Source organism: Chrysochloris asiatica, unplaced genomic scaffold, assembly GCF_000296735.1.
Source record: "Chrysochloris asiatica unplaced genomic scaffold, ChrAsi1.0 scaffold00017, whole genome shotgun sequence".
Lineage (NCBI taxonomy): Eukaryota > Metazoa > Chordata > Mammalia > Afrosoricida > Chrysochloridae > Chrysochloris > Chrysochloris asiatica.
Genome location: NW_006408535.1, coordinates 29,303,749 through 29,330,462, shown reverse-complemented (window position 1 = coordinate 29,330,462; position 26,714 = coordinate 29,303,749). Strand labels below are relative to the sequence as shown.

The 26,714-nt window shown below is 40.8% G+C and overlaps 2 protein-coding genes across 2 annotated transcripts in view; one reads left to right on the top strand and one right to left on the bottom strand.

Annotated features, from left to right (window-relative positions):
- Positions 1-13,595, bottom strand: part of ACIN1 (apoptotic chromatin condensation inducer 1) — a 44,351-nt gene extending 30,756 nt beyond the window's left edge. The window contains 5 exon segments of the mRNA XM_006835442.1: positions 8,323-8,442; positions 8,871-8,982; positions 11,813-11,878; positions 13,283-13,441; positions 13,443-13,595. Coding sequence (XP_006835505.1) covers positions 8,323-8,442; positions 8,871-8,982; positions 11,813-11,878; positions 13,283-13,441; positions 13,443-13,595 — 610 coding nt within the window.
- A 4,268-nt stretch (positions 13,596-17,863) lies between these two features.
- Positions 17,864-18,289, top strand: LOC102819821 (chromosome unknown open reading frame, human C14orf119). Its single transcript, XM_006835441.1, has one exon. It carries the CDS (start codon positions 17,864-17,866, stop codon positions 18,287-18,289), a length of 426 nt encoding a protein of 141 aa, XP_006835504.1.
- The last annotated feature ends 8,425 nt before the right edge of the window (positions 18,290-26,714 follow it).

Sequence of the window (26,714 nt, the reverse complement as noted above, 5' to 3'; positions counted from 1 at the left end):
AGACTGGAACAGCTACAGTGACAGAAGATACATCTTCATGATGAACCTGACCTATACTCAGAGCGGTAGTTACTCTAAATACCAACAGAGAGGGACAGTCTTCAAATCAAGTTATCAATGCTATCCGCTCTGTACACAGGATAAATAGGGACGGGCAATTTAGACATTGGCTACCTAAAATGAGGGGGCAATAAAGGCACAAAGTGACTGGCTTACAAGGTTTCAAGAGGGAGTTTAGTTTAAGAGTATGGGGGGAAACAAAGAGTCCCCACTGAATAGCTATCATCTTGTCTAGATGGGTCTGGTGAAAAGAGATGGGGGTAAGATTCGTAAGATTAAATAGTGAATAATTGTTATTATGACTAATCACGACTGTCACAATTGTAAAGGTAGAAGTTTTGTAACAAAAAAAGGGGAGTGGTTAATCTTATAGTCCAAAAAGAGAGGACCCTAGGACCATCAAGAGAGGAACGCACAAGCAGAATGCGGGACCTTATCCAAAGAAGCAGCAGAGCCAGAGATGGTGGCATAGAGAGGGGGAGTGGCTGATGACTCTAGATTCATGGACTAAGAAGAGAGGGACTAAGAGCTGGTGGCCAGGAGGCAGACTTGAGGAATGTGCCCTTTGAAGATGTAAATTATTATATGCCTGAGTGTTTTTTTTTTAATTTTGTTTGTTTTTTAAAAAGCTAAAGTGGAGAGAAATGTAACTGATGATACATTTCCAGTCCTGTATCTGACAGTGTTTCTCTGCTATTCATAGAGTTTTTAGTGACTAGCTATTCAGAAGTAGTTCGTCACTCTTTCTTCCTAGTCTGTCTTTGTCTGGAAGCTCATCTGAAACCTGTCCACCATGGGAACCCTGCTGGTTATTTAAAATACTAGTGGCATAGCCCTCAGAATCACAGCAACTCAAGCTACCACAGCATGACAGACAGACAAGTGGTGGCCGTTTGGTACATGGAGGGGATTATAATCAATGTAATGAAACAAGGTATATGATTTGTTGAATGTAAAACTGATGATATGCCCTGTAAACTTTCACTCAATCCACAATAAAAACCTTAAAAAAAAAGAGAGGGACTAAAATCTGGTGGCCAGGAGGCAGACTTGAAGAATGTGCCCTTTGGAGATGTAAATTATTACATAAGACTGAGTGGTTTTGTTTGTTTGTTTAAAAAGCTAAAGTGGATAAAGAGAACTACTGTTAACTGATGATACATGGAGGGGATTAATGAAACAAGGTGTATGATTTGTTGAATGTAAAACTGATGATATTCCCTGTAAACTTTCACTCAATCCACAATAAAAACCTTAAATAAAAAAAAAAGAAAGAGTCCAGGAGAACTATATGAGTATGAACTATTTCTTCCTTACTATCAAAGGTTTCGTCAAAAGCAGTACACAGGAGGCTCTGGAATACAACCCAAAGATACTGATTAAGTATGATCAATCCTAAAATCTATACTTTCAGTTAGTGACTCATAAAATGAGAACAACTGGTGATGGTGATGGTTATATGCTGTGGAATCAATTCTGACTCACGGCAACCCTGTATAAGGTTTCCAATGCTGTACATCTTTATGAGAGCAGAAAGCCTCATGTTTCTCCCACAGAGCGACTGGTAGATTCGAACTGCTGACCTTGTGGTTAACAGCCCAGCTCATAATCCACTATGCCACTAGGACTCACAGAATAACTGTTGTTGTTATGTGCCGTGGAGTCGATTCTGACTCATAGCGACCCTATACTGGGTTTCTGAGGCTGTAAATCTTTACGGGAGCAGAAAGCCTCATCTTTCTCCCGCGGAACAGCTGGTAGTTTCGAACTGCTGACCTTGCAGTTCGCAGCCCAATTCGTAACCACTATGCTACCCGAGCTCATTCACAGAATAACTAGGGAACTTTAAAAAAGTACAGAGTCTCAGGACTTACACTTCTAAAGATTTTCTTGCAGAAGGGCCAAGAAATTAATATTCTTAAATATACTTCCGTTATTGTTAAGTACTGTCAAGTTGGTTCTGACTTACAGTAACCTTATGTAAGGTTTCTGAGGTTGTAAATCTTTGTGGAAGCAAAAAGCCTCATATTTCTCACAGAACAGCTGGTGGACTTGAACTGCTGACTTTGCGGCTTGTTGTTACTGTTTTTAAGCACCATCGAATTGATTCCAACTCATAGCGACCCTGTATGGGTTTCTGAGGAGCAACTCATGGGTTTGAACAGTGATCTTACTGTTCAAATCAACTGTGCGGTCCAATACTTATCCTACAGTGCCACATCAGAGCTACTTTATCATCTAGAGCAGGGGTGGGGGACCTTTTCTTGTTTGGCCAAAAATTACAACTTCATGGGCTATATAAAATTATCAAATTGAAAATCAGTCTGCTATATTTGGTCAAACACTGAATTAACTCACCCCTAATGTGATGGCCAGAACTATGGTTGCTTCAGCAGGGCCAGACCAAATGATTTCATGGGCCCACAGGCTAGACATTCCCCATGCCTGCTATAGAGCAATTGCACTCCCAAAACATACTACTACTGAAAAAAATAAACCTCATGTGACACTGATGATCAACAAAATATGTTACCAGGAACCTTACTTTTAATTTAAATATGGTTATTAAAGAAAGAACCCATGAAGATTCCATCAAGGACATCCAAAGCTAACAAATAAGCAGCCATTAAAATAGTTTACTCACTTATGTTGTTACTGTTAAGTGTTGTCACGTAGATTTTGACTGACAGTGATCCTGTATAGGGTTTCTGAGGAGCAGCTGGTGACTGTGAACCACCAACCTTGTGGTTCAAAGCGACCTTGTGGTGCAGTGCATTATCTTGCAGCACCACAACAGGCCTTCACAGTGGGAAGATGCTCTATACTTCAGCAAATCTAACGTCTAGTTAGATAACTGAGCTCTGCTAAAACTCCAAAATACTGCTCCATTTACGATCATGACACAAATGTACTGAATCTACACTAAGATTCACATTCCATCCAAGATAAGAAGTATAAACGTTTAGGGCGTAGAGTGCACTGAATATGCACTTGAGGCGATTGCAAGATGCATTCTACAATTTGTTGTTATTAGAGGCCATTGAGTCAACACCAACTCATAGTGATCCTATGAATAACAGAACGAAACACTGCCTGGTCCAACATCAACCTTATAATCGTTGCTAAACCCGAGGCCCATTTGCTGCCGCCACTGTGCTAATTAATCCATCTTGTTGGGGGGGGGGGGTCTTCCTTTTTCTTCAACCTGCCATAAAGTACTACATTTTTTTGGCCACAATTTTTGCCACAAATTCTAATTTTTGTTTTCACTTCTCTTTCCCTTTTTATTTCTTGTCCCAGCAAAGACAAAGCACTGAAAAGGCAGTCTTCCCTCACTCGAAATCCTTATTAGCTTTTGAAACCTCATTTCAGAATCCAATCCTCATTTCCATTTAGAACTGAGAGTCTCATTCTTTTTAAAGCAAGGTCGTTATCAAGAATTTTCAATGGTTCCCCTATTACCGACAGAATAAAAAAAAAACCTCATACTCTTCTGGATAGATGAATCTACACAAAGAGCTTCAAAAAGTATCTTTTTTTCTTTTTTTGGTGGTGGTATAAAAGTAAGGAGTTACGGTTAGGACTATGCTTAGGTCTAGACTAGGCCTAAGAGTAAACCTTTATCTACTTTTAGGGTTGTAGTTAGATTTTTTTCCCCTTGAAATCTACTCGATACCCACTTCATTTGAAAGTTCTGCAACTATGCTATTTCTTCTTAACTTTTTGTTGTTGTTGTTGCAGATTGGTATCTCTGGTTCCATATTTTCAGTCTTAAAAGGTTTGTTTTACTTTGAATACTTCTACATCTAGGTTGAGTTCTTGGCAATATTGTTAATCTCAGGTTGTTGCCTGATCTTTTTGGTTCTTTATCCAAAGAACACTCTTCAGTATTTTCTATAAGGTCGGTTTGACTTTTACTAATGCTTTTCATTTGTTTATCTGGAAATGTCCTAATTCACCATCATATGTGATGGACAATCTTGCTGGACATATAATTCTTGGTTGACAGCTCTTTTCTTTCAGAATTTTATCTATATCATCCCATTTGCCTTCTTGCCTATATAGTTTCTGCTGAAAAATCCAAGCTTAGTCTTATTACTTCTTTGTAGGTAACTTTTCATTTTTCCTGAGCTGCTCTCAGGATTCTTTCCTTGTCTTTGGTTTTTAAAAATCTGATTATAGTATGTTTTAATGGGTTTCTTGAATGCTATCTACTCATCTTTCATGATGTTAGGAAAGTCTTCCAACAACTCTTGTACAGTTTTTCTCTATGGCTTTTTTGGTCACTTCCTGTTGTGGAATCCCAATCATAAATAAGCTATTCCTCTTGATAGTATCCACATAAATCTTATGCTTTCTTCAGATTTCTTTTCTTTTTCTTTTTTTTTTTTTATTGTTGCTCTAGCATATGAGTATTGAGAGATTTGTCTTCAAGCTCACTAATTTGGCCTTTCATTGATTCAATTCTACTTCTTTGCTTTTTCAATATAATATCTTAGTATTAACCTGGTTTTCTAAATGCTGCTTTGTATGGTTTCCAATTTTGCATTTATTTTGTCCTTGTTGTGTTTTCCTGAATTTTTCTAAAGTTTAGTCTGTGTTTGATTTGATTTCATCTGCAGTTTTCTCAATCATTATCTTGATCCACTGAAGGAACCTAAATATTCTTTAAAATTCCTTATCAAGTAGTTTTGATACCATTTCTGATATATTTTCTGACTGTATTTTGGTCACTTGTTTGAGGCACCGTCTTGTTTCTTTGTGTAAGCTGAAATTGTTTTTCTAAGACATTGTCGTGTTGTTTTGTTTATATTTAATTGATTGTATGTCAGTGTGTTCTCAGGCATTCACCACTCAGTAACTCACAACCTCTCTTCTGGTGGATGTAATAAGACTGGGAAGTGTGAAAGTAGGTTTCTGTTCATTGTTTAGTATGGTGTAGTAGAGGCCAGGTTCATGTGCTTCTGGACGTTAAGGGTGGTAAGCCAGATCCAACCCCAGGCAGAGCAGAGGCTGTGCAGGAGGGGATGCCATTGGCCACAGGGGTGGCAAAGGTGGAAACTGGTAGCCACATCTCCGGCTACCAGGAGGAGAGTGTGGGGAACAAGGGAGAACTGTACCCCACTTGCTGCCAATTTCCAGCTAGGTCCTATAACTTCAGGCTGCTGTTATTGACAGTTGCTGCAGAAGCTCAAGATGGCTGCACCATCTTGTTCCAGAACAGCCAACAGCCTGTCTACTTTTCTGCTCTCACTGCTCCTGTTCAGCTTCCTATTCCAGTTGGTATTCGGCCCACATTTGTCCAGTCCTCTGAAGCTCAGGGTTCCAAGATCACCATCCGTATCTGTTTCGCTTGGTGTCCTATGTCTTTGTTGCAGAGGTTCTGCCCAGCAGTCTGCCTATACTGTCATCTGTCCCAAAGTCTAAAGCCCATTATCTTTTCATTCTATTTTTCCACAAACTTTCTGAAGCCCCCTCATACCTCTAAAATACATTTACTTTTTATATACTTTTCTTTCCTAAACACAAGAAAATCCTTTTCTACCCTCTCTAATGCCAATTCTATACATTTTGAGGCACAGCTGAAAATCTTTCCTCTATCACTAGTGCTCAAAGAATTTCCACTCTTTCAAATTACTGTGGTCATGTACCTGTATCATTTATATCACATAAAAACCAGCTCGACAGTACTTTAATAACAATTACATATTAAAAGGAGCTCTGGTAGCACAGCGATTAAGTACTCAGCTGCTATGAGAAGAGTCACTGGTTTGAACTCAACAGCTGCTCCACAAAGAAGTGGCAATCTGCCTCCACAGAGATTTTTGTTGTTGTTAAGTGCCGTTGAGTCGATTCAGACCCATAGTGACCCTATATAGGGTTTCCGAGGAGCATCTGGTGAGCTTGAACCACCCACCTTGCGGTTCAAATGACTTGGCAGTCTGACGCATTAGCCCACAGTGCCACACCTTGTAAACCCTATAGGACGGTTCTACTGTTCTATATCATTGCTATGAGTCTGAATTGACTCAACAGCAATATGTTAATCATATGCCTTTAATTGTTTTTTTGTGTGTGTAATTGTCTTCTCTCTTCCTAATAGTCTTTACAATGTTACAGTGCTAACTTTCCATATATGCTAGCACAGAGATTCATTACACAGCAGGAAATCAGTAAGTATTTCTGACTTATTTAAGAAGAAATACCCAACAGTTTATAGAATACATTCTCCTCCTCTTTACCAAGAGGAGAAAAAGAGAACTAGCAGCTCAGTGGCTCCATAGAAAAAGCATTGGACTGCATGACACAAAGTTGGTGGCTCAAGTCCACCAGCTGCTCTGCAGGAGAAAGATGAGGCTTTCTTCTGTAAGACAGAAAAAGCCTTAGAAATCCTATATAGGATCGCTATGCGTTGGAAATGACTTGATGACACTCAACAACAACAGCAGTAAAGTAGAGCCATTAAATGTCTACTACACAAACCACAAGGTCGGCAGTTCAAATTCACCAGCTGCTCCTTGGAAGCCCTATACAGGGTCACTATGAGTTGGAATCAACTCGATGACACTTAACAACAATTCTCGTATTTGAGAGAAGCCAAAAATCAAACCTTTCTATTGTCAAATCAATTCTAACATATGCCAAACCCATGTGTTAATAGAATAGAACTTTGTTCCATATGGTTTTCTTGGCTATAATCGTTATGGAAATAGATTGCCAGGTCTTTCTTACACAGCACTAGTGGTGGGTTCAAACCAGCAAACTTTCATTTAGTAAAGTGTAAGCAGTTCGAAACTACCAGCCGCTCCGCGGGAGAAAGATGAGGCTTTCTACTCCCGTAAAGATTTACACCCTCAGAAACCCTGTACAGGGTCGCTATGGGTCGGACCCGACTCGACGGCACTTAACAACAACAACAACAACAAACCAATTGAGGGGAAAAGAGATGTCTAAAAGAATTTATAACATTCCAAAGTGTTTGCCAGTATTAATTTATTAAAAGACTTCAAATTTTTTCTCGAGGCCTAAGACTACGATCAAGAAAAATATGCACTGAACAACCGAGGAGCTTAAAATTAGCTTCAACCATCCTTCATTTTTCCTAGCCTTTCATGAAATTTTTCTTCTCCCATTAAATATCTCCTAAAAATCAATTTCTGTGAAGGAAATTATTAATTACAAGAGCTCTATGTTAATTACAAGAGCTAGCAACTTTCATATATTTACTAAAAATATCAAGTATAGACTGACTCCACCCCACTACCACTCTCATAAATGATTCAAAATATAGTAATCTCTGCAAAAATCAGAACCTGAATGAGGTAGAAAGCTGTCAGAGATGGAAAACAAACAATATTTTCCACTAAGACGAGCAACAGAAAATAATTATGACTGAACCCTGTTAAAGGTGGAAAACTTGTAAGACACAGAAAAACAAACAGTGCCGTTGAGTTCTGATTCTCATAGGTTTCACTGCACTTACCAATTCACATATTGGTTTAAAATATCTGCGTATCATCCACATGTCCTAGGTGCATATTTTCCTGAAAGCACACTGTCTTAGACAGGTAGTTCCTAAAACACAAAGGCTGCACTTTCAGACTCTGGCTTAAGATACTATGTAAAATTGGGTGCTTAACAATTATTTTTTATTTGGAAAAATTAATCTTGCCTAAACCAACCACACACCTGATTAAAACTCCCTATAATATGCTAATACTCTGCACTGCCTCTTAATAGCACTTAGCACAACTGTTTGTTTAATGTCAAGCTGTTTACTAAACTAAGTTTCTTTTATTAGGACAGGGCTTGTTTATCTTTATTATACTTCTGGTGCCTCACATGTGCCTGGAGTATAACAGACACTCAATAAAATTTCCTGAACGAACTAATAAAATGAGGTAAATGCTCATTTTTGGGAGGATGACTGAATATCCAACACATTATACAATAAGTGAAGAGATAAAAGAGTTGTGACTATTTCCAAGTTCAGAGTCAGAGAAACCTAAAGAAGTACAGATGAGAAGGAAAAAGAAAAATCACTAACTCTGCCTCATAAAACACGATGAGAAGTTACACAACATATAGGTGAAGGCAGACTTTAAAAGGTCAAAATGTCCATGAAAAACAGATGTCAAACATCAATATCACAGAATTTCCCTGTGACTTTCATGGAGGCTTAGCATGAAAGGAGGCATAACTACCTCCCCCCACCAACTACGCAGGATTGACAAAAAGCGCAGTGGGGAGGGAGATACGTACGGGGCGAATGTCTGCTGAGCTCCAGCTCTGGTCTCTCCAGGCTGCTCTGAAAGTCAGGAGGCAGCAGGGAAGCCACTCCCTCAGGATGGATCATCTCGTCCTCCGACTCAGCTGAAGCTTCTGCAAAGTACAGATTGGGTCGGGGCAGGGAGGGAGTGAAGGGCTCAGCATGTGGGACTATGTAGACGAGTGAAGGAAGTCAAAGTCATGGACAGAGAGATTTATACCAAAAAGAGGACTGTGGACACAGGAAAAAACTCCCTAAGCTTAAGCTCTGCTTCATTTAGATAGCAGCAGCTTAATTTACTTAAAACTCTTCTTGTTGGCAGGAAGAATCCTCTTCTAACAAGACAGTTACATTAAGTGTCCTCTTTCCTGACAAAAGGTAAACAGTAACTCACTTGAGTTCATAAACTACCAAAGCAAACAAGTAGCAGTCTCAGCCTGACTTATTCCTGAGATTGCCTCATTAGACAAACCCATCTATATGTAGACAGGGATAAGAGATAAGAAAGAAGAACTTGTAAGAACTGACAATTTGAGCTTACCTTCAAGTTCTGCAGCTTCTCGAGCTTCACGTTCCAGACGCTGCCTAAGCAGCTCCTGCTGCTTTTCCAGATACTGCTTTATGAAACTGTTCTGGCTCATTTCCTCACCAATCTGTGTAGAGGAAACAGAAAGTCTAAGAAAGCAAACCAAGAAAATGGAGGGGAGAAAATTCCATTGAGCTTTCAAAAGTCTACTACCCCTTATATATGGACCCAAGAAAGATGAATAAAATGCTAGAAGAGTTTTTCTAAGGCACTCTTTTGTAGTTGTTATTGAGTGCCGTTGAGTCGTTTCTGACCCACAGCAACTCTGTATAGGGTTTCCAAGGAGTGGATGGTGAGCTTGAACTGCTGACCTTGCAGTTCAAATGACTTTATAGTCTGACACATTCACCCACAGCACCACACCAGGACTCCACAAGGTACTCCTTTATTGAGGGTCAAAATATGTAGCCCTATGATTCACAAAGAATGATGTGGACTCCTGGTGTGGTAGTGTAGGTTAGCACTAGAATGTGAACCACAAGGTTGGTAGTTCAAACCCACCAGCTACTCCAGCGAAACCCTGTATAGGGTTGCTATGAATCAGAATTGACTTGATGAAATTGAATTGACTTAATAATATGATTCACAAAAGATGGCAACAAAAAGGAATTGCACATAATTTTTCATTTTAAATATTCAGTTTCCGAAGGAGCTCTGGTAGTGTAGTGGTTACGAATCAGGTTGCTAACCTCAAGGTCGGCAGTTCGAAACTACCAGTTGTTCCGCGGGAGAAAGATGAAGCTTTCTGCTCCCATAAAGATTTGCAACCTAGGAAACCCTGTGTAAGGTCACCATAAGTCGGAACCGACTCCACAGTACTTAACCACAACAAGTGACAATGGTAAACATCTTTCAAAGAAAAAAAATCCTGTAATTAAACCTTTTAACTAAAGATAAAATATATTTCTCTTTTAATAGTATCAAAACTGAGGGAGGGAAGAAAAGTATTTCCTCCAGAAGATCAATCTCCTATCCAGGGGATACTATTCTGTCAATAACGGACAGAGTTCACATCTCCAAAATTGAAGTATAGAATTTAAAAGAAATCATGAAACTAAGAAAAGGTACATCCATTCAGCACTTAGCCAAATTTGTAGTTCCAACTGGGTGAGAGTAAATCCTTAGAAATGATATTTAAAGTCAAGTGGCTTATCCCTTTTGACACTTTTCTGAACAAACATTTCTACATCATTCTTCTGCCCTTAGTTTTTGCTTCACCTTTCTTACCGAGAACCTTCTTGTTTAGCAACTCCTTTTGCTGTTGGTGTTGGTGTGCTATGGAGTTGGTTCCAACTCATAGAGACCCTGTACTGGGTTTCTGAGGCTGTAAACCTTTACAGGAGCAGAACGCCTCATCTTTCTTCCACGAACAGCTGGTAGTTTTGAACTGCTGGCGTTGAGATTAGCAGACCATTTTGTAACTACTATGCTACCAGAGCTCTTAGCAACTCCTATTAGTTGAAAAACTATGAATCCAAGCCTTTCTTGTATAAAAAGGAAAACAACCTGAGTAAATACTTTCTGTATCACTGGTAATCTTTTCTAAGCACAGTAAATGTTTATTTTCACCTAAGGTAGAGTATTTGGTACTGAATGGACATTCATAAAGTGTGGTGCATGTATTAGAGAAATCTAAGTGCTCACTTCAAAGATCACTGAATGTTAAAAAAACAAAACTTTCAAAAACTAAATCTTATCAGGCAAAAGAAATACAATATCAATGTAATTAATGCAACACCTTATGCTTATTAAAATAGTTAGCTAACCTCTGCTGGCTGACTAGATTATAGCATTGTTGTTGTTATGTGCTGTCGAGTCGGTTTCGACCCATTGTGACGCTGTATAGGGTTTCCGAGGAGCAGCTGGTGAGCTTGAAATGCTAACCTTGCAGTTCAAACGGCTTTGCAGTCTGGCACATTAACCCACAGCGCCACACCAGGACTCTAATACTTACAGTTTAATAAGGTGGTATCAAGGGAGTAGGAAGGCCTCTCTTGTTTTTCCACAGTATCCTGGGACTTCTATTATTGGAGCTGTACACTGCATTGCACTAACAAAGACCTGGATATTTCTTTTAAGTGTATGAAACACTTGAATAAGGGAATTTTAAAAGCTAAAGAACCTTAAAAAGTCACCCAGTCTTTTTGTTGTTTTTTTTTTAAACTATGAAATGATTTCTTTGAAACTCTTATTCAGAAGCTTAACATATTAAGAAATTAAAAATAGATCTAATCTTGTTTGAGAGGAGAGTATGAATCCTAGAAAGTCCCCCAAACAGCATTGTAAAATCCAGCAGGGCAGTTAAAAAATTATGAATCCAAGCCTTTCTCTTATACAGATAAGGAAACTAAGGAAACCAAGACCTTCAAAGGTTAAGTTTCTTGCTCTAAGTAGCAGTTAATTTGTGAAATTTAAGAGTAATTGCAAAAAAAAAAAGGTAATTACAAAATTTGTTAATGCCACTAAAGGTGGGTGATACACAAAGGGTTGAATTCTTAGAAAACCTGTCTACAAAAAGATTTCTTGATCAGCAAGTATTTTCTCACAGTGCTCTACTAATTGTATACTTCATATTTATATTCAAAGACTTTTCCTATCAATGGCAAAGAAATGACTAGATTCTGTACTATACTTCATCAATTGAAGACACCTTTCTGCACACATCATTTCAAGTGTCAGAAATAAACTAATAGTACCTCTAATTCTGTTCTTTTCTAGATGCCCTTATGTACAAACGGGCTTGAATGAAATACAACAATTCTGATATAAGAACATTCTAGATGAAGGTAACTAAGAAAAATCCTGGTAAAGAATTTAACATTAAATAAAACACCATGTTTTTTAATGTGTTTGCACACCCAAACAGCCCAGCTCATCTAACAAACCTTTATCCTTACCTGGGAATTTGGCTGGAATGCAGCATGGGGTGTTGAATGTTTCTGTAAATTTTCTAGCATTAGAGCCTGGTGTAGAGAAGGGCAAATGTCAGGTATCAAGGAAAACAACAACAAACCAAACCACTTCTCCCTGAGCCTCTTCATCAAATGCAGTGACTAACCACTATACACACTTAAACTGTCTTTTCCAGGGTCCTCAAAGCCCTTTACTAACATTGTTCTCCTTCATGCTGAGAAGACCCTTCAAGGTAGCCATGGTTACTGCTCCCAAATGCACTGATGAAAAATGCAGGCAGAGAATCAGTAATCTGGCTATGTCATAAAATCAGTGACAGAACCAGTACTAGAATCCCTATATCTCTGAACGTTTGACTAGGACCCTTCTAAGTTTGAATGGGTGAGAAGAATCACTTCAAATATTTAAGTCAACTTCAAACAGATGATGATGTCAATATGGAGATGCTGGTTTTGGTTTGATTGAATTATTTGGTCAAACAAATGACCTAATCAACATCTACATGAGAGAACTTGTAGAGTTTTTGCAGAGTGTCACCTCTATCAAATATATTTTAAAAATTCAAAGGAGGCTGCAGATAAACTGATCACAAACCCTGCAAACTGTGGTCTGACTCAAGCCACCCTCCAAAAAGGAAAACAAAACAAACAAAAAACCTCCTGCCTCTGTATTAAGCAATGATATGTCAGTGAATTCTTGGGCCAGCCTAGCCCAGATCTGTACTACCTGCCACATATCCTAATGAAAACGAAGACAGTCTCATCTTTCTTTAGTTTACACCAAACCTATACACACCAATCCATCTACCTTATGTCAACCCCACCCTAAATCTACTCAATCAGATTCCAAACCCCCAACATATACCAAACTGCCTCACCTCTCTTACCAAACTCTTTTCCACTCAAATTGCTTGTGGATCCCCTATATATTATACACAACTCTTGTAAAAGTCCGTTCAAACGAAGGTTTATCTTCATCTCACCTCCTAATCTAATCAAGCAGACATTTTACTCTATCCTAATCCTATTCTTCCGGATGCGGCTATCAACCCCATTAACCCTCCTCCCAATTCTACCCCAATTTCGACCCAGCCCAACTCGCCCCCCTCAGGCCAACAACGCCGGTGGTTGTAGTGGGATTTAACTCCTTCTGCAGCGCATGCGCCGAAACCACAGACACAAACAAGGAGGGGGTGGGGGAAGGAGGTTAAGACACTCCGGGAGAGTAGTGCGCACCCTCCCATTTGGACTCGCGCCGCTGCCGTTAAGGCGGGAACCGGCGCGATCTCTATTCCAGCTCGAGCCTCACCAACCACCGTGCGCGCGGATCTCTAGGCTCGCGCTGGCGGCCTGAGCGAGCTCGCGCCGAGCCCGGACACTGCGCCTGCGCCGCGGCAGAGACTCGTCTCTACCGGGTCCGCTTCCCTCCGACACCCCTTTGAGCCGTCTCCTCACCCCTTTGAGCCGCTTGACCAGGGTACTCTTCTGCCCGCTCTTGGCTAGGCCTCGCTGCTCCAGTGCGGCCTTCAGGTCGGTCACCCGCAGCGCCTGAAGAGGCTTCCCGTCCAGAGTCACCTCCTCCAGTTCCGCCATCTTGCGTGAGGTACTCGGGTCCCGTCCCGACGGCTTCGGGCATCTTCGGTAATTTCCGCCAACGCCCTTTGAACGTACCCAGCTGACCCCGCCCACTGCCATAGTCAACCCCTCGATTACCACTCAGAACTCCCCGGGTTCCTCCGAAGCTGTTCGGGTGCTTCCGTCTCCACATCGGCACCAATCGGTTCTTTCTATCGTCTCACGCAACTTCCCCCCCCATCCTGTTTTCAGAGTTCGGTTATCTTCGTCTTACCGGGACTTTGAACCGAATCTATTCGGAAGCCCTCGACTCTGGCATAACCAAAATCGGATTTAATCGGCTATCTCCGGTCCTGGGGCTGCGGCGCTGAGGCGCTTGGGTTTCTGGGCTGTTCCGAGACCGGAAGTACGTGGGCTGCCTAGCTGGCCCTGCTTAGGTTTTTCAGGAAATATGGAAGCGGCGGCGGTACTCGGAGTTCAGGGACTCTTGTGACGGTGTTCGGGTACACTCTAAAAGAAGAAAAGGAGGTAAGTCGGGTAGGAGCCCCAACCTGGGCCGGGTCTGGCACGGAATTTGCAGATCACCATTAGCATGCCACCCTCATAACCGAGTCTTCGCCACTCCCCTGTAAGGCTACGTTGCTCTTTGGGAACCTCAAAATGCTGGGTCCTTTTCCGTCTAAAGTGGTCAGGTGGCAGCACCGCGTCTTTAGACCAATGTGTTTGATTCTCAGCCAAATTTTAGGTTTTTTTCTTTACATTAGCTAACGTAATACGAATGCAAGCCTCATTGTCGACGTCCTTAACGGGCCAAAACACTTGTGCACCAGGGCATTAAACTAACCGGGGTTACCCAGATGTTTACAAGGTGGGCAGAAGCAGAAGAAAACGAGGTAACTAATTTGGAATTTAAGTAAATGACACTGAATTTGAGTTTTGTCCTTGAAGCCGTGCCAAGTGCACCCTTTCCCTAAATAGTAAGTTCCTTTAAGAGGGACTGCTTCTTACAGAGACGTTGTGAAAAAGATCATCCCACCCCCACTGCCACCCCAGATTTAGTACTGATGTCAATTCTTTTTCACAGTTGAAAGTTCCAGAACTATTAGCATATAGGCCTGAATCAACTTCTTTGAGCTAGATTTTAAAAATGTGTGCCTTTTTTTTTTCTTTGTGCTACAAATCATTCAGTTTTCAACAGAAGAAACAAACAATAAAATAGGTCATACACAAGTAGTTTCAGGTTTTCATTGTTAAGAGATTCAAACTCTGAGACCTGAAAATGTTCTGTGTTGGCTTATTTTCCAGTTGCATTGTTAAGTGCCATTGAGTTGGTACCTACTCATAGGGACCCTTTATAGAGTTTCCAAGGAATAACAACTTTCCATGCAAGTTCAGGCTGAAGTTGAAGAAAATTTAAACAAGACGATGAGAGCCAAAATAATGACCTTGAACATATCCCACCTAAATTTAGAGATCATCTCAAGAACAGAGTTGATGCATTAGACCCTAGTGATGGAAAATCAGAGAGTTGTGGGATGTCATCAAGAACATCATACAGGAAGAAAGCAAAAGGTCATTAAGAAGAAAGAAGGGAAAGACCAAAATGGATGTCAAAAGAGACTCTGAAATTTGTTCTCTAGTGTAGACAAGCTAAAGCAAATAGAGGAAATGAGTAGGTTAAAAGCTGAACAGAAAATTTCAAAGGACATCATCAAGAAGACACAGTATTATAATGAAATGTGCAAGTACTTAGAGTTAGAAAATCAAAAGGGAAGAACACATTCAGCATTTCTCAAGCTGAAAGAATTGAAAAAAAAATTAAAACCTCTACTTGTAGGGCACTGGGTTAAACCACAAGGTTGGTGGTTCAAACTCACCAGCGGCTCCTTGCAAACCCAACCATAGGATTGCTATTGTAACTGACTAGAATTGTAACTGACTCAGTAGCCTTAACAAATAACAGTGGGCAAAATGTTGAATAATGCCGAAAACGTCAAAAGAAGATGGAAGGAATACATAGTCACTGTACCAAAAAGAAATGATCAGTGTTCAACCATTTCAAGAGATAGCGAATGATTAAGAGCCAGTGTTGCTGAAGGAAGAAGTGGAAGGTGCACTGAAAACATTAGCAAAGAACAGGACTCTGGGAGTTGATAAAATACAAATTTAAATCTTTCAACAAACTGATGTAGCACTGGAGGTACCCACTCATCTATGCCAAGAACTTTGCAAGACAGCACCTGGTCAGCTGTTTGGAAGAGATCCCTATTAGTAGCCATTCCAAAGAGAGGTGACCCAACGGAGTGTGGAAATCATAGGACAATATCTATCACATACACGTAAAATTTTGCTAAAGATAATTCAAAAACAACTGCGACAGTACATTGACAAGGGAACTGCTGCCAGAGGATGGAAGGATGGGGAACAAGGAATGTCATTGCTGACATCAGGTGAATCTTGGCTAAAATCAGAATACCAGAAAGATGTTTACCTGTGCTTTATTGACTGCAAAGATTTTTTTTTTACTGAATGGATCATGACAAGCTATAGATAACATTGTAAAAAATGAGTATTCCAGAATACTTACTTGTGCTTATGGGGTATCTGTACATACACCAAGATGCAATTTCAATAGAACAAGGAGACACTGAATGGTTTGAAATCAGGAAAGGTGTTATGTCAGGGTTGTATTGTTATGACATATTTATTCAATCTTGAATGCTGAGCAGATAACCCAAGGATTATATGAAGAAGAACATAGCATGAAAAATGGAGGAACATTAACAACCTGTGATATGGAGATGATACCATTTTGCCTCCTGAAAGTGAAGAGGTCTTAAAATACTAATGAAGATGAAAGACCACAGTTTTCAGTATGGATTGCACCTCAATGTCAAGAAAACAAAAATCCTCACCATTGGACCAGTACATAACATCTTGAAAAATGGAGAAAAGATTGAAGTTGTCACAGACTTCATTTTGTTCAGATCCACAGTCAACTCAAGGAAGCAGCAGTCAAGAAATCAAATGACATATTGCATTAGGCATATCTGCTGCACAAGATCTTCTTAAAGTGTTTGAGCGTAAAGATAACAGTTTGAGAACTAAGGTAGACCTGACCCAAGCCATGGTAGTTTCAAATGCTTCGTAAGTATGTGAAAGTTAGATAGTGACTAATGAAGATCATAGAATTGATGTATTTTAGTTGAGGTATTGAAGAATTAAAAGAATTATAGACTATCAGAAGAATAAATAAGTCTTTGTTGGAAGAAATATACCAGGATGGAGAGCCTTTATCTCATTCTTCAGATGATATTACCAAGAGGGACCAGTTCCTGGAGGCCATCATGCTTGGTAAAGTGGAGGGTCAGTGAAAAAGAGAAAGAACCCCAATGAAATGGATTAGCACTGTGGCAGCAGCAATGGTTCAAGCATAATGACTGTGAGGATGGGTCAGGACCAGGTAGTGTTTCATTTTGTTGTACATAAGATGAGTCATAACCAACTCATCTAACAACAAGTGGTTGGTGGGTTTGAAGGGCCAATAGTCCAATACTTAACCTACAATGCCACACTAGGACTCCAGTTGCATTAATGATGTAAGATCAATCAGAGGGGATCAGTAGATACTATTCTAAACACTAAGGAAGATTTTCAGTAACATGAATTGTCATACATGTACAACAGTATGGAGTTCTGCTTCCAAAAAAATCAAGGCAGTAGAAACCCTGTGGATTACAGCAGTCCAATCCCTTTGGATTGTCAGGAGTCTCTCTAACTGGGTCAACAGCAGATGATAACAATGCACAAAGCAAAGAAAGCTCTTTCATCATACATGGTGTTTTTTTCCTTTTTCACTGTCTATAGCTCCATAATGATTAGAATATAGGCCTGGATTAACTGCTTAAACTAGATTAAAACCTGTGTGCTTTTTTTCTGATGTGGCACTGTAGGATCAGTGGTAGACTGTGAACCACAAGGTCAGCAGTTCAAACCCACCAGCTGTTCTTGGAAACCCTATACAGGGTTGTTATGAGTCTCAACCAACTCAACTGCACTTAGCAACATTTGGGGACACCACTAGTCATTGTTGGGTCTTTTTTTTTGCCATGGGGGGGGGTGTCATTTACCCATTCTGAAGTATGGTATAAATAGGAGGGAAAGAATGAGCCAGACACTGACAGTTTTTAGAGTCTTTATAAGAAAGATGGAGGCGTTGGCTGGGGAGGGTAGTAGATTTGAGAGAGAGGGGAAGGTTGGCAAATATAAAATTGTTATTCTATGGTGATTCCTCTAAGGAAGTTGATAATCTGTTGTTTTCCTGTAAATTGAATTGGTGAAAAGTAATTTTCTATATAAATGCTAATTATTGAGCTAGATTCAGCTCCTGCCTGTTGTTGAAGAGTTGTCTTTTTTTTGCTTTATCCAGAGAGTCTATAACACTGCTTTTTTCATTTCAGGATGCCACTGAAATCATCATCTTCAATACCACTATCCTTGCCTTCTCCTTTACCCTCAGTGCCAGACACGATTACTAATGCTTCCCCTCCTCCAATGTCTTACATTACATCCCAGGAGATGAAGTGTATTCTACATTGGTTTGCAAGTTGGTCAGGTCCCCAGCGGGAACGTTTCTTACAGGACCTGGTGGCTAAGGCAGTGCCAGGAAAATTACAGCCACTACTACATGGTCTGGAGCAGCTTACTGTGTCTGGGGCAAGCCGACCACCTTGTATCTTTGAGTGCCAGCTACGACTTTGGGATCAGTGGTTTCGAGGTTGGGCCGAGCAGGAGCGCAATGAATTTGTCAGACTGCTGGAGGTCAGTGAGCCAGACTTCGTGGCAAAGTTTTACCAAGCTGTGGCTGCTACAGCTGGTAAGGACTAATAAACATTAAAACCAAAGAAGACAACTAGAACTGGAGTTTAAGATACAATTTTACCGTGAGACCTCAATTCAGATATGCCACTCAAAGATCTAGAGATAGTAACCTGATCAGCTGACTGAACTCGATGACAGCACAGATATGTCGTGTTAACAGTAGCATATCAACTGCATTCCTAATGTCAGTGTCAATGTTTTTCACCTAAGTAAACACAATCATCAGTCTCCCTCCTAGCTTGCTTCTTTCTGAGAGACATCAAGCCCCTAAGAATTTGATGGCTCCTTTTGCAACTATATCCAAAAGGAACCAAAATGTAATTCAAGTTTGTCCTACTACTAGCTCATGAGGGTTATAAAGTAGAACCCTCCTGTTATAACTATGTGACATCCTCACTGCTAACTTTCCCAGTGATGATTTAGTAAAGTTAGGGACAATCAGAGAGATAGTTGGTTATTCTCTCTTCCATTGAATCCAAATAGCAAATGTGTTTGTTTTTTTCCCAAAGTGTATGTGATATCTTTGGAACTGTTAGCAGGTGTTTTTATTTGTAATTTTACAATAATGTAAAAATAAGTGACTCTTTATAGGTTGGAGAGTTTATTTTTTATGTCAAAATAAACAACAGATACTCAGACTCATAAGTCTTTTTTTTCTTGAGAAAGGCATTGTGAGAAAGTAAAACAAGTCTAGATACTAGATAGACTTTTCACTAAGTTGTTTTCCAAGAAATAAACCTCTACCCTACTCCTCTCATGTTCGGGGTATCATCATACCCCCCTTATTCCTCCAACTGGACCACTTGTGCCTTGAAGTGCTGGTGAATGATAAGGAGCAAATGGTACCACCTGAAAGGTAGCTCGTTTCTGATAGGCTATAGTTCCCAGTGTACCCATCAGGATGAGCAGCATTAGGCAAAGTCCCATAGACACACCTACATGGGTCATGGAATGATTAGGGTCCGAGGTAGCCAGCAACCTAAGAATGTGGAAGATAATTGGTCTAAAATAGTGCATTGGCTTAGGCAGTGACTGTCTTTACTTTTACTATATAAAATTCATGAAACTGTTATCCACACGAATATTAATCTAAACAGGAAATACAAGGGGGAATATAGAACCTGAAAGTAAGAATGCAGCCAAAATCCAGGTCATTAATTCAGCAACTTAAATTTGAGAAACAGATTTAATTTGGCAATGAAGAAAGTAACTTAAAGGAAGAGTCAAAACTGGTAACTAGACAAGATGCTTGGGTAGTGCTTAGTAAAAGAAGGGGACTCTAGCATCCTTTCATCCTAGAGATGAGGAAACACCATTATTGGCAGGGAAGAGGGGAGCAGCATGGACAGTGATTCTCCTAAGTGATCATTTTAGTCTCACCAGTTGCCTGAAATACTTTGTTAACTTACTTGTATTGTGTGGTAAAGCTGACTCCTCCATAATATACTTGTAGAGGCTTCTCTTGGAGACTCAAGGTCAAGTTCCTGTGTAGCATACCAACTAAAGGCCCTTGGCAGCCAGGAGACTTCCACATATGCACAGTGAACACGAGATCAGCAGTAATTGATGGACTGTGGTAATAGCACCTAAATGGACATTTGGATCTTTAGTCTGGAAAAGAATGTCTCATGAAACATGCAGGTTCAGGAGAGGGATGAACAGAAAGACTAAAGAGGAGGGATAGGAAATAAAGACTTTAGCATTTGTCCTCACTCATACTCATCCTGAACCATCCCTTTACCTGCCAGTGCCGCCTCTGTTCACCAGAGCCTGCAGTACTACTTCTGTCAGCTCTGCTCGATGTTCCTTCCCCAGGGAGTGGTCTCGGGGGGCAGCTAATCCTAAAGTGAACTGCAATAGCACGTCTTGGGTTGAAAGAATCATCAATGGAAGAGTAACATTGGCACCTTCATTAGTCTGACACAGACGACCCCGGGGACAGAAAAGAAGACCATAGTATCCAGGTATCTGCAAGGAAGTATGTAGCATGGTACCATTATGTTTGTTGTTAAGTGCTGTCAAGTCGGTTCTGACGTAGTGACCCTGTATAGGGTTTCCAGGAGCAGCTGGTGGGTTTGATCTGCCAACCTTGTTCAAAGTCCAGTACTGATGCAGAGCATCACATCAGAAGTGCTTGGTATAATTATAACCTTCCTTAATTTATTGCTTAAGCAAATGTATTATCTAGGTCAGGGTCATGGACTTAGTTGATACTTGGTGAAAAATGAATGAACATCGAAATTCTTTCTACAAATGTGCCACAGCTATCCCACTTAAAGTACACACCTGAATAGCCTTTCCTGGAAGGCATGAGACCCAGGGTGATCCCTCCACCTGCACCTTGTATGCTCCCCTCTCTGTACATTGATGTAAGTAGCAGCGACCCATGAGCTCTTCCTCTTCTTTGAGGGATAGGATCTGAGAGGGATGCACGGCCTTGTCCTTAGGGAATCTTTGTGAAGTGAGGTTGGCAAGGAAGCAGCGACTCTGGGAATGGTAGATTTCCCCATGTGGATTCTGTGCCCCAGGTGGGAATCCGTTTTCCTTTTTCCAGCATTCACTCTGAAGGGCAGGGGAGAGTAGAAGGTAGATGCTTTAGAAATTGACTCTTCTCTAGGCCACTCAGGTTTATTTTCTGCTGTCTAATCTACTCACCCTATTGACTAAAGGCTTGTACATACGGCAACCTTCCAGCATGGGGTCTGAGGAACAGTGTCCCTTGTCTAGGTGTAGATAGTGGCAGCCCAGCCCACTGTGTGGAAGAGATGATAGAGTGACACTAATATCTCTGACAGCCGTACTGACCCTCAAACAACACACAAACCTGCCAGTACAGAAGAAGTTTGAGTCAGTTTCACATGTGGTCAACAAGCCAAATTCCAGGCCAGATCCTGCTTAAGAGAGAGAGAGAGTCTTCAGAACAAATAAATCTCAACCATCACTTGAGTATCAGCTATGCTTACAGCTTCAATTGCCCAATAGCAGCCTGCATCCAATAATCCTTTTTTTCTTTTAAATCTTTTCCCTCGTTTATCTTTTTTTTTTTTTAATGCTTTATTGTGAATTATATGATAGTTTACATGGGAGAATATTAGCTTCGCATTCGTCCTATCATATTAACGTTACCTTGCCATGGTTACAATCCCCTCCATACATCGTCAACCAACCAGAGAGTATACCCTGCAAGCCTGCCCCTTGGTCGTCAACACACAGCCCCTCTCCCTCTCTGGGTTCAAAGTCCCCAACAATAATCCCTTTCAACTTCCCCCAGTTTCCCCTGATCTTACTTGGGTCATGAGTGCCCTTCTGCAACTCTCTTCCTTTATTCCTCACCTTGGCCCCATACCAGCTCCTGTGCAGCACTGTAGTTGACTTGGTACCAGCCTGAGTCTTGGAAGGCAGCAAGAGTGATTGGGTCAAGTTGAGTACGCTGGGCACCATCAAAGGTAGCAGTCATTATAGAGCCCTGAAGCAGTCTGGCTTCCCAGTGTGAGGACAAAGGGCCCTACTGAAGAAGTTGGCAGACATCTGGTTGCTACCTAGCTACTCCCTTCTTTCTTCCAATATCACAACATAATCTCATTCTCACCTCTTCTTCCAAGGGAGCACCCAGTGAAACTCCTAGCACTCCCAAGTGTTTGGCCAGGCTGTGGCTAACAGTTGGGGTGGTAAGAAACAGCTGTCCCCACTTGTCTCTCCTTGTCACTTGTGCCCTTGTATAACAGTTCTCTCTCACTGAATATAGAAATAGAAGAAGGTAATAGGAGAAGGAAACTTAGGAAGGGTGAGAGACAATCGGAACAGTTCATGAAATAGTGATTCCCTCTGGTTGATATGGGAAGGCCCTCCCTCATTCCTCTCACCACTGGGTCCTAAAGGGCAATCCTTCCACATCTTGAAAAGGTGTCCAGAGAAACCCAGGGTATGGAACAGTTCATGTAGTGTGGCCTAAGGACAAACAGTAATCGGACAAGAGTAGCAGCAGGACTGACCAATCTCTGCCAAATCAGCTCTTAGATTTTGAGATACCTTCTATCCCATCTTCAATGGGTTCTTCTACTTCATAGAAAGTTTAGTTACCTCCCCTGCTCCAAACCTGTTTGTGTATAATACTTAATATATGTTCATCATGCAGCAATCACCATAACAATGTCACCATAACTGAGGCTGGGACTGGTGAGATGTTGGGCACAGTAGACTATGGTACCAGCAATAGGCCTGTCTTCTGAATCCAGCTGGCAGCAGGCAGCATAAGCTATTACAGAGGGCTGTAAATAGGGCAGGACAGGTAGTGGTGGAAACGGGCATAGTGGGGTAACAGATGAAATCTTATTGAAAATAGAGACCCAGTGTACCCTGGGGCTCTTCAGGGATGGCACGGGTGTTTTATTAACCTCCCACCAAACTTTATCAGCATGTTCCAACTTACCCCAAATAAGTACAATTTAATAATAATATATAAATAATAAACTTATTTCTATGCAGTTTATTTCTATTTCTCACCATGACATTTAGGATTAAGAGAGGCAGAACAGGGGAAAATCATTTGCTTTAAATCTCACCTCTTGGTGGCACTTGGAAGTATGGGCAACCCGCACATAGAGAAGAAAATCAGTGTTTTGGACCCCAGGCCCATCCGGCTGGACCATTTGTGGGGGACCCTGCTCCGGCCACAAAGTATAACCATGGAGATGGGCATCAGGAATCTGGCAGGGATTGAAATGTAGCATCTAGCTTAGCAGATGGGCTGGGAGATAGGACAGTAAGAACCTGGGCATTAGGTATATGAGGACAATGAGTCTATTTTTCGTCTGCCTATTTTAGTCTGTTAGTGTCTCTGGTGTCCTGGTATAGTGCTATAGGATAAGCACTGGACTGCTACTTGCAAGGTCAGTGGTTCAAACCCACTAACCAGCCACTCCTTGGAAACCCTATACAGGGTTGCTATGAGTCAGTACCAACTTGACAGCACTTAGCAACAGTGTCATTAGGCAACGGGTTAGAATACAGTGTCCTGAATCTAATCCTGTCCCCTGAAGTGTCTAATTTATTAAATTGTGGTATGAATCTGCATTGTTAAAAAGCACATTAAGGACTTCTGGGGCAAGGTGGTGGAGTAGACAGATGTACTGAGCATCAAGGACATGGGAGATGAAGTAAAACAGATATGATGATGATCCTGGAAACCTGAGCTTCAGAAGATAGTACAGAGAGGTGGATTGAGTGATGACTGGAAATAGAAGCTTAACAGGAGGAGGAACAGCAAAAGAGAAGGAAAATGGGTAGGCAGTTAGTTGTCCTGGAATGGTGTAGCCATCTTGAGCTTTTGTGGCTGGCTGTTGATGAAGCAGCCTAGAAGCAAAGGACACAGCTGAAGGTTGGCAGCAAGGTTAATGCCATGCCCTTGTCATCCTTCTGCATAGCCTATGCTCTGCCTGGGGGTTGGGCACTAGACATATTACCCCTGGTATCTGGAGGTGAAGGTATGACCCCTCCCTGAACAACACTACACAAATAGCTAACAGAAACCTGCATTCACACTTCCAGCCTATAACATCCACCAGAAGACAGGTGGTGAGTGCTTTAGAACACACCAACTTATAATCATCATTTACATATAAATACAATGACACCACAATGTCTCAAAGAAAACAGATAATTGTAGTATACACAAAGAAACAAGACAGAGTGCCTCAAACAAGTGACCAAAACGCAAAGTCAGAAAATAAAAATACCAGAAATGGCATCTGAACTACTTGATAAGAAATGTAAAAGGATGATACTTGGTTACCATCAATGGATAGAACAGTCAAGAAAATTGCAGATGAAATCAAGGCAAACACAGACAAAACTTGAGAAGAATTCAAGAAAACACTATAAGAACAAAATGAAAAACAGGAATAAGAAAACCAGCAGATTAGTACTAAGACTTCAGAAATAGTTAATACATTGAAAGGCAAAAAAGTAGAATCAAGGGAAGACAAAATTAATGAGTTTAAAGACAAATCTCTCAATAATCATCTGCTAGAGGAACAATCAAAAAAAGGAACAAAAGTATCTGAAGAAAGTCTAAGATTTATGTGGGATACTTATCAAAAGGAATAACTTACGTGTGACTGGAATTCCACAACAGGAACTGACAAAGCGATAGAGAAAATTGTACAAGAGTTGTTGGAAGAAGACTTTCCTAACATAATGAAAGATAAGAATATATTCATTCAAGAAGTTGAACAAATGCCAACAAATAGGACAGATCCCAAAAGATAATAATCAAGAAATAATCAAACTTCATTGGCTACCCAAATGGCCGGGGTGGGGGTGGGGGGCTAACAAAGGCAAGAAGTGACTGGCTTACAAGCTTTCAAGAGGGAACCTAGATCCAGAGGGTGTGGAGGAAGGTAGAATTTCCACTGAGTAGTATCCAATCTGTTTAGGCGGGGCTGACGAAATGAAATGCGGATAGGTCTCTTGTGATACAATTGTGAATAATTGTTATCAGGACTGATTGTAAGGATTGGAAATGTAAAGGTAGATATTTTATAGCAAGAAGGGGAGTAATTAACTTTTCAGTGTAGGAGTGAAGGTCCCTGGGACTATCAAGGGAGAAGAGCAGAGAGCAGGACCCTACCCAGAGAAGCAGTGATGTCTGAGATGGAGGCAGAGACAAAGACGTGGAGAGATGGAGCAGTTGGGGACTTTAAACACAGGGAGAGGGACTGTGTGCTGATGACTGGGGGGGGCGGGGGCAAGCTTGTAGTGTATACCCTTTGGTTGGTTGATGATGCATGGAGGGATGCATGGAGGGGATTGTAATCATGGCAATGAAATGATATACGATAGGATGAATGTAAAACTAATGTTCTCCCATGTAAACTATCACATAATTCACAATAAAACATTAAAAAAAAAAAAAGAATCAAACTTTTCAAAACCAAGACAAGGAAGGAATGAATTCTGAGAGCAGCTGAGGAAAAATGAAAAGTTACCTATATGGGAGAATAATAAAATTAAGCTCTGATTTTTCAGCAGAAACCATGCAGACAAGAAGACAAATGGGATGGCATAGATAAAAGTCTGAAAGAGTTGTCAACTAAGAATCTTATAGCCAGCAAGACTGTCCATCAAATATGATGGTGAAATTAGGACATTTCCAGATAAACAGAAATTAAAAGAATTTGTAAAAACCAGACCAACCTTAGAAAAAATACTAAAGGGAGTTCTTTGGATAGAGAACCAACAATAGCTGATGATAACCTGGTTTAACATACAGGACAATATCGCCCAAAACTCAACCTAGATGTAAAAATATTCAAAGTAAAACAAACCTACAAGACTGAAAATAGGGAACCAGAGATACCAATTTATAACCAAAAAAACCCATAAAGTAAAAAGAGGGAATAATGTAATTTTAGAACTTCCAAATGAAAAGGAAATCAAGTAGATTTCAAGAAAAAAAATAAACCTAATTTATTATAACCCATAAATAGACCAATCCTCTTAGCTGTAACCCAACTTCTACCCTTAATCTAGTCCTAACCATAGCCCTAATACTAAATGAAGTCCTAGATCTAGCCTAGACCTAGTCATAGTCCTAAACCTAATTCCTTATTCCTACCCCTTGGCAAAAAAATTAAAAGCACATTAAGTATTGTTGAGCTGTTGGTCTTAGAGAGGTCTAGAGATCATCAGATCCCCAAGTCTAAGAAGTTGATCTCACCTTTGCACCTAGGCAACTCTCTCCTTTGTAACCTGGATTCAAGAGGCTGCACCTATCAAGAATGAAAATCTGTAGGTGAGCTGGAGACATTTTAGGGGTATCATTAAAAAGGTAACAAATGCTCAATGACATGACCTCACCTGTGGTAATTTGGGGTATCTGGGTCTCCCCAGACAGCATGGCAATACTGAACAGGGTCTCGATTCAGAAGCAGAGGTCCTTGCACTGGAGAGACTTAACAAGACAAGTGGCAAGTTTCATCTCATCATCTTAGAGTTCCAGTTCCTTTCCTCCGTTAGTCTTCTTCCCTTAGACCTCTCTGCTCCTCATACTCCCTGACCCTTTCTTTTGCCTCCCTTACCTGCTAGAATATTCTGGATTCGCTGAATGGCCTCATTTATTGCAGCCACTGCTTGAGAATCCACTTTCATCTCATTTCCTTCAGGATCCCAGGTTCCATCTGATACAGGACCTCCAATATAATAGGTTTGGATTCGGAGGGGCTGTGGATTACAAGAACCAAGGAGGGTGCGGAAGGAAGAACGGACATTTGGGAGAAGTTTGGAGAAGGGGGGCCTGAGAAGATTCACAGACTTCTGTGTTTCATCATGTAAACATCTGCTTGTGGCAGTCGTCAGGAATAGCAGCAGCAGCAGCAGCAGCAGCAACATCCTCCTTCAGGATCTCCCTGGAGTCTGCCCTGGATCCTGTCTT

Coding starts and splice junctions, on each gene's coding strand:
- LOC102819821 (XM_006835441.1), top strand. CDS start 17,864: ATGCCACTGAAATCATCATCTTCAATACCACTATCCTTGCCTTCTCCT.